Genomic DNA, 13,056 nt, shown 5'->3' on the forward strand with positions numbered 1-13,056 from the left:
AGACCCAGGAAAATGTTGACAGCCTCAGAGTAAAATCACTTGCTGGCAAAGGCAATATGCATGATTTTAATGAACACTTTGCCCGCTTAATGTGGTCTCTCGACAGAGCAGGGCCCCCGCATGGTGGTCGTGTTTTGAAGGAGCCTGTTGGGCAGGTTTCCCTGGCATATCTTGTCTTAGAGGGACCTGGTGCGGGCTCTGGTGTGCAGCTTCCTGTATGCAATAGAATTCATTGTTTGAAAGTAACATGCTGCTTTTTTTACTCTCCATCATTTTGACGGTTCAGGTGGCAGGTTCCAGTCGATGCTAGAAGCAGTGCCTGTGTGGCTGTGGCCTGTCATTCCATATCGTGGCCCAGCCAGCACTTGTGCCCTTAACGCCATGACTCTCCCAGGCCACCTTGCATGGATTACTTGGAGCTGGGCGCAGGGTTAAGTCATTCCAAAGACTCCTCTTGTAAATCGCTGCACAGGAAATGGCAGCTCTTTATGTAAAAATTAAAACACATTAAAAACCTAATTGAATATGTGCAAATCATCCTGCACCAAATCAGCTTTCCAGATTTGCTCCTTTTCCCTTTGCTGTTGGTTCTGAAATGCCTCTGCCGGAAGCCAACACAGCCGTAGCCAAGGGTCCACGATGGGCAGGGGTCAGGGACGCCTCTGGGCATGTGGAATAGTCTCTGGCACATTCTGGGATTCAGCTAAATAGCTCGTATTGGAGACTGGAGCCACCTTGGAAATGGGCTTTGGAATGATGTTGGGATATGAATTATTTGTTCAACTAAACATGTCTGGGATCTGCCAGTGGAGGCCTGTAGGTGCAGTGGGGCCGGTAGGAAATACGAAGGCTTCTCTCGGTGTAGTTTTTAACAGGGCTCTCGAGGTGTGGCACTAATGCAGCACCAAGCCAGGTGGGCAAAGTGAAAACACAGGGTTGGGCGTTCTTGTTTTATGTTGCTTTATTTTTGTCTTAATGGAATGTCAAACTGGTTGGTCACCATCGAAACAAAGTCACCCGACTGTTGGCAGGAATGTCTCATCCCCGAGTTGTTGTGTTCGGGGCCCTGGGGCCTCACCTTGTGGCCGGAGGCACCCGATGGGCCTATGTCTACAGGGTGGGCACAGGTGGGAATGGGGCCGCTGGGCTCAGGCCTCCTTGGAGCGAGGAGGAGTGAAAGGCGAAGTCTCTGGCGACAGAGCCAAGAAAGGCTGAAAACACACCCTTGGGCTTGCCGGGGTCCCAGGAGGGGCTGCTGCAGCCCTGGAAGTGCAGCCCCTGCTCAGTGACTGCAGCTGTCTCCCCTCCCCACCGTTGGGACAGCCCCAAGCCCTGCAGCCAGCTCCCCGGGGAAGCACGGGTGCCTTCGATTCTGTCTAGTCCTCGGTTTCCATCTGCCTTCCCCTCAGCCCAGTTCATTTCCCAAACTAAACATGTCCTCCAAAGAGAGTGTCTGCCCTGCTTATCTCTCTCTGCACTTGGCTTCAGGCAGTTTCACAGCTACCTCGAGACGGTGACAAAGGACATCCTGGTCCCCAATCTGCAGTGGCATGCGGGGAGGACAGCCGCGGCCATCCGCACAGCCGCCGTGTCCTGCCTTTGGGCGCTCACCAGCAGCGAGGTCCTGTCAGCCAAGCAGGTACGGCTCTTGGAGCGTCCTCAGCGGGAGCAGGGGCGCCAGGCCAGGGCCCACCGGCCTCCATGGTGCCCCTGCAGACCTCGTGCAGTGAGGAACACACAGCTCAGTCTCCATTTAGGGGAGCTACATGGCAGAGGCCGTGCTCAGAGGGGGAGGCAGCAGGGCCTGCAGTGTGGTGGAGCCGGTGCGACAACAGGAACAGAGGTGCCAGGACCGTGAGTGGGTGCTAACATTTTGTTTCCTTTGATAATCTTGGGGATTCCATGAGGATTCAGTCACCTTTTCTTAGGATCACATAATGAATGTTCTTTACAAGACCAAGTTTTAACCGCAGGATTCAAGCTGAAGAGGACAGGCTCCGGCTTCCTACACCATCTTCGCTGGTATCTCCAGCTCACACAGGAACTAGGAAACAGACCAGACACATTAAAGCCTCGATATTTCTGCTCTTGCTTTTATTTGTACTTTGGTATCACGATGTGCGTAGTCCGGGACACAAGAGCTCCGGGGGAAGACGCATTGCCAGGCGCCTGAGCGGAGCGTGAGCACCACCTCCTGGTGTGCAGGCGTCGTTCCTTACGTTAAACAGTCCAGAAACCGTCAGACACGTGCACTTGCACTGTATGTAGGATGTAGGCCTCACTAAGGAGTTGTAAATATATTTTTAACAAATCAACTGACCGAGTTAAATAAAAATTGTTCAAATTATCTAAATTTTAAAATCAAGAATCCAATCTACTTCCTAGGTGAGACATTCAAAATAGCATTCCAGACTCCACTGTATTTGCATCAAAATATACGTAAAAGACCAAAACCAAGCCTTTTACCGACGGGGGAGGGGGCATAAACAGTGATCCTCGTCCTTGGATGGATCTGGCTGTGACTCACCCCGCTGTGTTTGCTCGTTGCAGATTCAGGACGTGCAGGAAACGCTGATGCCTCACATTCTGACCACCCTGGAGGAAGATTCTCAGATGACTCGATTAATTTCATGCCGTATTATTAATATATTTTTAAAAACCTCTGATGATGTGCTTGATCCAGATAAATTCATCAAGATTTATCCTGGTAGGACATTTTTGTTTTTCAAAGCATGTGTGTATAGAGTTGGCCTTCTGCATCCAGAGTTCTGTCAGTACCCATGGATTCAGCCAACCTTGGATCAGAAATATTTGGGGGAAAAAGTTCCACAAAGTTCCAAAAAGCAAAACTTGAATTTTCCACACACCAAGTCCTATGTTGAGTCACGTGAATGAAGTGATGTGTAGGCATTGTGTTAGACACTGTCAGTCATATAGAGATGATGTAAAGTATACGGGAAGTTGTGCACAGGTTATGTGCAGATACTCCCATTTTATATCAGGACTTGAGCACTCGGGGATTTGGATATCCACAGGGGTCCTAGGGCCACAGATACCCAAGGACTATTGTATTTAAGTTTGACAGAGGTTTCTTTTGTAGAAAAAGTAGAAAATGCTACTTTTTGACTTCTAGTCAAGTTGGTACTATGAGTCCAGACACAGCCAAGACAGATAAAATGTCACTAAATAAATAGCATTAACACAAGAAAACAAGGAAAACACCTTCTGGGTTTCAGGACAGGAGTTAGCCCTAGAGAGGGTGGAAGAGGGTTGGGATAGGGCAGGGTGTGCTGTGGCTATAGATATAGCTGTTACTCTTTCTTTTTTTAAGAGATAGGGTCTTGCTATGTTGCCCAGGCTGGTCTCAACCTCCTGGGCTCAAGCGATCCTCCCACCTCTGCCTCCCAAGTAGCTGGGACTACAGTTGTGCCACCACACCAGGCTTGTTATTTTTTATTTCTTAAAACAGGAAGCGACTACACAGGTTTTCATTATCTGTACTCTTTGTATGCCAAAAATATTTAGTAATCTTTAAAAGATGGTTTTTAAGAATTCCTCGAAATGAAGAATAGTCACTGGGATGTAAAACTTGATGCATTGGATAAACTCCAGGCTAAACGTGGCTGAAAACGGAGTTAGTGAGTTGAAAGACAGTAATTTTGAATTTGCTGAGAACAGCACAGAGGAGATAGAAAGTGTGGGGGAGGAAGTAGGCCGGGGTGTGGGAATGAGAGGGTCCCAGGACAGTGGGGGCCAGCAGGATGGTGGGGGGACAGCCTTGGACGGGATGGTGACTTGGAATTCCCAGAACTGGAGACAGACGTGAACCGGCAGGTCGAGAATCCACACACTGCGCGGGGTCTGGGCGCCTTCCCACACGTTCTCTCAAGTTTGGTTTTTTGTTTCTATTTTTGTAACAACAAATGTCTTGTTCCTACTGCAGTCTTTATAGTCCTATTTTTGAACAAGTTCCATCAAAGTGATTTCTTGGCTGTCAGGACTGGTTGGGATTTCACTCACTTTTTAAAACAAAAGTTAGTGAAAAGATTGCACATATTTGGGCATTTTTCCTACAGTTTACGGCAAATCCAAGTGTGGTTATTTTCATTACAAAGGATTCCTCTGTAGGCTCCTTTGTTTCGCAATGCCTGGTCTGTGCTTCTCGAGGCCACGTGTTTGGAGAATTGTTGCCCACGTGGCTGGGCAGGGAAGGTGCCCTGAGATGTGAGCACAGATGCCTCTTGGACCTTCCGTGACAGTCCAATGAGTGCTGGCATCAGAACGGGCCCAACATAGTAGCCATGATTGTGCCCGAGTTGACGGCTGCTCAGAAAGGACGACCTCATGCTGTTATGAAAATGGACTTTTGGGTGGCATTTTCTGTTTACAGCTGGAGAGGGGGCAGTGACATCCTAAACACAGTAGCAAAGGCCTCCTGTGACTCCAGAGTTGGCCTGAGCCCGTGAGAAATGCCCTCAGAGGAATGTGTCCTTGCTCTTTTGCTTTTGTTTGTTGGCTGACGTTGGACAGGATGTAAGTCTCTGACTTGGGTCCTTCATCCCTGAGGTGTGTGCAGTGACAGCACTGCCTCTCAGGCGTCTGCGTTAAGTGAGAGTGCTCAGACGGTGCTCCGCAGAGGGCCAGCCCTGCGGTGGCTTCCTTTCCTATGCCTGTACCAGAGATGGTGACCAGAAGTCCAGCACCCTCAGGGAAGGGCCTGGGCACTTCCCGGGAGTTGACCCAGTGGGTCCCATCTCACAGCCATGTCGTCTTGGTGGGACGTCTAAGCTTTGGGTGCTGTTCATGCCTTTCAGTAAGCCAGGAACAGCTTGCTGCGGGCAGAGCATGCCCTCCGAGTGTGAGGGCAGCCCACACCCACACCAACCCCCTGCGTGCGCCAGTGTTCACCTGCTGACTCATTTTACGGGCTTGATCTCTGAGAATGTCCAGAAGATAACGTGGTAGTAGGTGCCAAAGATTTTTTTAAGATGATGGGAGAAAAGCATAAATTTGATAAAAATCGTATCCAAGTTTGGGCGTATGGCTCATGCCTATAATCCCAGCACCCTTGGAGGCTGAAGTAGAAGGATCACTTGAGGCCAAGAGTTCAAGGCCAGCCTGGGCAATGTAGCAAGACCCCATCTCTACAAAACATAAAAATAAAAATCTTATCCATCAACTTAAAAGTTTCTACCCATCAGCAAAGGTCATTCCTCTGCTTCCAGCATCAGAATGGTCTTTTCACAGAGGCTCAGCAGAAATGCAAGTGGCTGTCCAAGCCCGCTGAGCAGGTTATCAGAGGGGCCTCAAGGGGCTCAGGTCACTGTCTTCCACCCTATCTGCTGGGGCCTAGGAGTTCCAGGACACTGGGCACACCTTGCGGTGGGCTCTAGGTGCATGGAAGTGTCCCCCTGAGGTGTGGGTTTCCTGGGACCTGAAGGCAGGTGCCTCACAGGTGTGTGAAGGGGACACCTTCAGTGGAAGTTTATATATGAAATGTCTGCTCCAGAATCTGTCACACTCTTATCCCGGGCCCTTCCTTCCAGAACTCCTAAAACGTCTGGACGATGTCTCCAATGATGTGAGGATAGCAGCTGCCTCTACCTTAATCACCTGGCTCAAGTGCATCAAAGGCGCCGACGGGAAGTCTTACTATCAAAGCAGCATCCAATACCTGTATAAAGAACTCCTCGTGTACCTTGACGACCCAGAGACTGCCATCCAGGATGCAGTTTTAGGTAAGATTTCTAATGACTTGTACGCAATTCTGATACCTGTGCTGAGTGTATCCATTGGGGTCCTCCTGGCTGAGCAGTTTGAGCAGCCGCAGGGAGCGCAGGCGGCAGGCAGCGTTCCCAGGCTCAGAGGACCCGGCCGTCCCTCAGCAGCCTCAGGGTCCCGCATGCTCGCACGGCTGCTGGCGACGCCAGGGCTTTGTGGGTTATAGCCACTGATATTGACTGTGATAGAAAATAAAATTCAGAAAATTTTTAAATACTTGTTACTTTGTTTAAAATAACAATAGTACCCATTCTATATTAACACAACATGTGTTTTGAAAACGTATTTTCAAAACAAAACAGTTAGCAAGAAGAGTGGCACTGTGTCAGGTTTTTGCAAGTCTCTCGATGTCTAGCTCGGAAGACACCCAGATCTGCACGTCACTGGCGCGGTGGGTCAGTTACGAGACACATCGTTTTGGATGAAATACATGGAAAAAGCTTGGCCTCACCTCTGGCTTCATACGTAGTTGGGAAAGAGAAGAGTATTTTATTAACAGTGGCCTTTTCTGGTGCTTGTGGATTGTTGTCCTTGGTGCTATGCCGACAGCTGACAGGTGCAGCTTCCGGAAGGTATCTGCAGTGTAGACTCTGGAACCTGTCAGGGAACCTTTCGTGCTCGTTATAAAATCCACTGGTCCCTCTCACACTTTGAACGTAGCGGCTTTGCTTTTATAATGTCATTTGGAAAATATTATGTGTATCTTCCCAATGTGAATACATTTCTTTGTGCAGTGTCAAAAAATCACATTTGTTGGCATCGATCTCAGAGTCTTAAGAGTCTAATAAGCTCATGGTGACAGAGACAAGTTTTTTATAATTCTGATTTTTTGCTGGAAAGTTTGAATTTTATCCTCGGTCACAAATACTGTCAGTTGTTCTCCTTGGGGTGATAGACTCATTTGACTCATTTTCAAGAAAATGTTCTGCCAAGTACCAGGTCTGTACTTCGAGTTTATTGTCAGTCAGCCGAGCTCTCGAGGAAAATCAACGTTCCTAGGAGAGCTGCCGGCTCAGCTCCCAGCTCGGTCACATCTCCTGGTACCGGCACTTTGTGCCACACTCACCACACACACCTCAAAGCCTGTGTGCTCACGGTGAGTCTGCGGCAGGGAAGGCTGTGGGCCTGAGCCGGCTTCTGCACCGTCAGTGCCAGCGTGAGCGCAGTGACAGGCAGGTAACTTCAAGTGTTACCGTGAATGTGGTTGTGACTCACAGGCACCCCCAAAGGGCCCCAGGATCCTGGAAGCACATTTTGAGAACCTCTGTCTGGAGTCGCGCAGTCAGGTGGTCTGCAAGTGAGTGAGTGCACCAGCACCAGGATTCCCCGGCAGCGGCATCAGTGCTCTCCCAATAACGGAAAGAAGGCAGGGATCAGAGTCATTGGAAATTGCCTAAAACGACAGCAGCGGCCAGTGCTCGGGCACAAAGCTGCCTCCAGATTCCTGCGGGACACCACTGAAGGTCTGGTGGGCACCACAGCCTTACTACTGGAGCCACTGCCCACCCTCCCTGCAGGGTCCCCACGGTCCCCAGTGGCCATCCGTCTCTGAGCAACAGGGCCGTGACTTGGGGTCCTGCTGGGCCCCCCCTTTCACACCTGTCGGCAGAATCTGGTCCTCTCCCATCTGATCACTGCAGCGGCCCCACCATGCCCCTCACTGCCTCAGCCCCCTGCACTACAGCGCCCACTGCCTGCTTTGGCTCCATGTTTTTTCCTGTCTCACACGTCACCATGAGCACGCGACACGTTTGCCTTCTTGATTCTGGTTGTTGGCCACTGCTCCCCTGCTGAAACGCGAACTCTACAGGATGGAGTTTCGTGTCCTGCTGTGTCATAGCACCCCCATGCAATAGGTTTGCAATAACTATACGTTGCACAAATCAGCATCAGTAAATGTAAGGAAATTGTTCATTTTTCTAAGCCAGTTTGTTAATGCAGAAACTGTTTCTGAGGCCAAAAATGCAACCTGAAGACCCTGGGGCCGTTTGGAAGGTGCCTCTATTTCACAGTCTGCCAGCAACTCTAGGGAGATGGTTTTCTTTAAGTTTTGTCCATATTGTGACTGTTGTGTACTAACCCAGCAGCATCGGGAAAATTGAAAATGCTTTTATAGGTGTTTTAAGTTTGATGTTAGGCTGATGTGCACGTACCGGCAGGACTGGTTTGATGTTTACTCCCGGCATCTTCGGGTGTTCTGCTGTTTTACAGAGGTCCTCAAAGAGGGCAGTGCCCTGTTCCCGGACGTCCTGGTGAGGGAGACGGAAGCCGCGCTCCACAAGCACCGCTCCGCCGCCTACTGCGAGCAGCTGCTGCAGCACCTGCAGGCCGTGCCCGCCACACACTGACCAGCGAGGGCTCGTGGCCGCGAGCTGACGGCTGGCATGGGAGCCAGCGCCACGCCTCTGTCCTTGCCTGCATTGGAATTTGTGGCCTTTAAACCTCGTAAACAGGGCAGCTTTTTATCAACAGCCAGGATGTGTCACAAGCAAGACTCTGACAGCAAGAAGACTGTCCTTCCCAGGAGACCTGCGTTCAAAGTGGATTCTGTCGTCTTACATCCTGTTCACACGGTTCACTGCGAGGTCTCCAAAAATCCACGGCTAATCTGAAGTTAAGGTAAAGGTCTGCTGCTCATACTGGCAGCCACATTAGCTGCTTTTTTTTGAGCCTCCCCTGCCCTGCTGGGTTCACGGATTCTTGGTTATATCCTGCTGAAATGCCCAAAAGGAAAAATCTTAACTATTGAACAAGAAGGGGGAAAAAAGCCAAAGTGATTAAAAAGAAATTTCATCTTCCTTTGGGTTCTGTCTCCTGAAATTTAATATCTCAGCGAACAGACTAAAAAGGATTTGAAATCTTAATAGTTGTTATCAATGAAATGTCTCCCTAAGTATGCTGGAACTTTGTAAGTTCCATGGATGTATGTTGCACGGTATTTTTTCTTAAATCAGTATGCTAGCAGTGTTGAAAGTAAAGTATTTAATCAGATCTAATTTTGGTTGTTCTGTTATAAGTAGCAGTAAGGTAAAATTGTTATTCCCTAGCACTGTCTACACCCAAGTGCCTAAAAGATTTCATTTTAAGTGGGTATTGTTACCATAAGCCATTATTTATATTAACACAAGGGAGAAATGCTGTGTATATTTTCTAACAATCAAATATTAAACATTTATGCTTTCATGTTTGAAAATGTAATTAAAAATATTTATTATAATTATTTTATATGCTTGTCTTTGCCGGGATTTAGTAATTAATCGACATTTTAAGAAACAGCTAGTTTTTCCTTACATTGAGCCTCACAGTGGTCCCAGCCTTGACAGTTCCGGTTCCTCTGAGAGGGCCGTCCAGGGCTCTTGTGGCATCGTCTCTGGACACCAGGTGGCAGGAGCTCCCTAAAAGTTAGGGTGTGATCGCCAGGGGTTGTAAGGCCACCCATGGGCCCACCTTGAGTGGACACGCGTGCTGAAGGACACGCTCCCCTCCTCACCTGTGCCGTCCCGCCCTGCCACATGCTGGCTGCAGGTCGGAGCGTGACAGTGGGAGGAGCTCTCAGCAGGGCTGGTCAGTTCCTAGACGGCTTTCAACGGAGTAAGGTGACACCACGTCCACAGGTGTGTCCAGAAAAAGACCAAAAGCCTCCAAAGGGCTAATAGATGTCTGAGAAGGGTTACGTTCCTCTGTCACTTAATTCTTTGAAATTCTGGTAAATGCCCTCTAGTCAGCAAGCGTCTACGGAGCCCTCCGCCAGGCGCCGGTGGTGGAGCGGCAGCATAGACACTGTGCCCCTGACGTGGACTTTACAGAGCGTAAAATTCACCCATTCTAAGTGTATGGTTGGGTGAGTGTCACTAAATTTAGAGTTGGGGAACAATCACAACCCAGTGTTAGAACACTCCCTGCACCCCAGGGCTCCTCAAGCCCATTGCAGTCACCCCCACTGTCCACCCCAGCCCCGGATAACCACTCATCTGCATTCTGTCTCCATGGTGTTACCTTTTCTTATTTATTTATTTTTTTTTTTGAGACAGAGTCTCACTTTGTTGCCCGGGCTAGAGTGAGTGCCGTGGCATCAGCCTAGCTCATAGCAACCTCAAACTCCTGGGCTTAAGCAATCCTCCTGCCTCAGCCTCCCGAGTAGCTGGGACTACAGGCATGCGCCACCATGCCCGGCTAATTTTTTTCTATATATATTTTTAGTTGACCAGATAATTTCTATTTTTTAGTAGAGACGGGGTCTCACTCTTGCTCAGGCTGGTCTCGAACTCCTGACCTCAAGCAATCCACCCACCTCGGCCTCCCAGAGTGCTAGGATTACAGGTATGAGCCACCGCTCCCGGCCTCTAATGCTTTATGTACAGATGGAACCATACGTTCTGATATTTTCTGAGGCTGTTTATCCATTCACTAGTCCAGGGCCAGCAAGACCATTCACCAGGTGATGGACATTTAGTTTGTGGGTACTGTGAGCAAAACTGCACTGAGCTCTGTGTCTCAGTCTTATGTGGACATGTTTCTGTTGTTCTTGGATAAACCCCTCAGTAGAATTACTGGGTCATATTTGATAAATGTTTGTAGTCCCCGATCAATGGATTGCTGTTTTTAACTGCTTTATTGAGTTATAACCGACCCACAATTAACTGCATAGATTTGAAGTGGGCGATTGATGAGTCTGACGTGTGTACACAGCCACGAAACCACCACCACAATCAAGAGAGGGAACCTCTTCACGGTTCCACCCTTGCAGTCCCCTCCTGCTGCTCCCACTCCCTGGTCTCTAGGCAACACTGTCTGCTCAGTCACTATACAGTAGTTCCCAGTTTTTAGAGTTATATATAAATGGATTCGTACACGTACTCTTTTTTTGTCTTCTTTCCCTTGGCAGTTATTTTGAGATCCATCCACATTGTGTGCATCAATAGTTCACTCCTTTCATTGCTGAGCAGTAGTATTCCTTTCTGTGGCTATGCCACAATGCGTCCACTCAGCCACTGATGCACGTCTGAGCTGTTTCTATAATAGTTTTTGGCTATTACAAAAAAATAGCTGCTTAGAACCCGTGTGTATGAGTCTTTGTGTGTAGACAGATGCTTTCATTTTTCTTGAGTAAACATGTAGGAGCAGAATGACAATCATAGTAGATATAGACATAGTTTTTATTTAAGGAACTGCCAAACTATTTTCCAGAGTGGTTGTACCATTTTATGTTTCCACCAGCCATGTATTAAGACTTCCAGTTCTCCCATTTTTGCCAACACTGGATATGTCTGTTTTTACTTTCAGCCACTCCATTAGGTATATTGTGGTATCTCACTGTGGATTTAATTTGCACTTCCCTAACGTCCAGTGATGTTGAGCATCTTTTCTTGTGTTTATTTGCCGTTGGTGTAGCTTTTTCAGTGAAGTGTCTTTGAAAAAATTTTGCCTATTTTAACAAAACTGGGTTTTCTTGTTCAATATTAAAAAATCTTCATATATTCTAGATACTAGTCCTTTGTCATATACATGATTTGCAAACATTTTACTTCATTCTGTAGCTTGTCTTTTAATTCTTTTAACATTATCTTTTAAAGAACAGAAGTTTCAAATTCTGAATGGTCTAATTTATCAATTTGTTCTTTCCTGGATTGTGCTTTTGGTATTATATCTAAGAAATCTCTTCCCAACCTAAGGTCACAAAGGCTTCAGTTCCTGAATTTTAAGAAACTGAAAAAGTTACTGTCATAAAGATAATTCATGTATTTACTGCTACCTACACCATGGCTCAAAGGCAAGTTTTGCTTTCCTTTGAAATGCTTCTGTGACCTAAATGAAGATATGTGATTCCACAAGGGCAGGAGTTGCTTGAAGATAAAACCACCACCTACCTTTTAATAGCTAAAGACAGTTCTGTATGTCAGTATGGGCTGATCTCCAAAACATATTGTTAATGTCTAAAAACAAGGAGCACAGTGTTGTGAATAAAATACCCCATATGTAGAAGAAGGGCAGGGGAGCTGCCTACTTGCTTCTATGCATAAAATATTTCTGGAAGGGACAAAAGGAGCTAGTACCAGTGGTGGCTTCTGAGAGGGGACCCCTACCACTGAAGGACTGGAGATGGAGTTCAGTCTTCGCCTCTTGGTACCTCAGAATTTACTTTGTAGTGTGTGTATCACCTAGTCACAAACACAAGTCACAGAGACTGTTCTGTAATCAGAAACCTGACGCTGGGTGACACTCTCAGCTCCCAAGTCAGCACGCCTGTTTCTTCTGTCCAGAGAACCCCTGGCCCAGGGAACGATGTTCAGGATGTCAAAGCAAAAGGTTTATCAAAAAGTTGTCTTGTTGAGAAATGAAAATGCCAAGACTTGTACCCAAGCGTTCATAGCAGCTTTATTCTAGTCCCAAACTGGAAATAACCCAGACATCCATCAGCAGTAATAAGTGGAAACACAAACTGTAGCATAGCCACTTGCAGAATATTGCACTGCGATCAAATGGCTGCTACGCACTGCAGCAAGGATGGCTCTCAGATGCTAGGCTTGATTAAACAAGCCAGACATTAGAGAGTGCACATAATCTCTTTCACGTGGAATTCTAGAACAGGCAAAGCTACTCCATGGTCGGTACTTTTTAAATCACTGGAGCAATGAAGGGTCTAAGGGGGTTCATTATACTGTTCTCTCTACTTGTGTATGTGTGAGTTTTGCGTGAATTTTTTTCATAATGAAAAATATTAAAGCTCTAAGAACAATCATCCGGCTGAGCTCGAAGGCAAAGGCCGAGGCTGTGTGTGCTCAGAGGCTGCCTACTCCAGGCAGGAGCAGGAGTGCCTTCCCGCCACCAGTCGCCTCCTGACCAGCCTGGGAACTTGAAAGTCACATTTTCTCAAAAGATAAATCTTCTTTCCTGACTGTTTCCCATTTTCCAGGATGCTGGAATGCCAGCATCATTCCAACATCAAGGCATTGCCTGTGTCACCTCAGACATAAGTGAAGGGTGGTAGAGTATGAATACCTTTTCTTTTCCAGGCTTTGAGTCATTTATAATTTTCAAAGCATCTTAAGAGGCCACAGGCAGCACTGCTGTGGATGGTGCCTGGTATCCCACAGGGAGGCTGCAGCCCCCGCTCATGCCAGGCCTCTCCATCTCCTTCTTTTGACCTGGGCATATCCTTGGCCTTGTACCCAAAGGGTCTGAGCCTCTTCCTGTAAGCACGTGACAGCTCCAGGAGCTGGCCTGGCCTCTGAGGCACAAGCACTTGCTCATCTGCGCCCAGGCGTCTACTCAGGC

General features: G+C 47.8%; 1 protein-coding gene across 1 annotated transcript in view; it reads left to right on the forward strand.

Annotated features, from left to right (window-relative positions):
• DNAAF5 (dynein axonemal assembly factor 5) overlaps positions 1-9,006 on the forward strand; it is a 47,383-nt gene extending 38,377 nt beyond the window's left edge. The window contains exons 10-13 of the mRNA XM_045542914.1: positions 1,489-1,639; positions 2,551-2,707; positions 5,547-5,738; positions 7,993-9,006. Of these exons, the coding sequence (XP_045398870.1) occupies positions 1,489-1,639; positions 2,551-2,707; positions 5,547-5,738; positions 7,993-8,129 (637 nt within the window). The 3' untranslated portion in view covers positions 8,130-9,006. The remainder of the gene's footprint in view (positions 1-1,488; positions 1,640-2,550; positions 2,708-5,546; positions 5,739-7,992) is intronic.
• Positions 9,007-13,056: the final 4,050 nt, after the last annotated feature.

The sequence above is a fragment of the Lemur catta genome, chromosome 2 (genome assembly GCF_020740605.2).
Source record: "Lemur catta isolate mLemCat1 chromosome 2, mLemCat1.pri, whole genome shotgun sequence".
Classification (NCBI taxonomy): domain Eukaryota; kingdom Metazoa; phylum Chordata; class Mammalia; order Primates; family Lemuridae; genus Lemur; species Lemur catta.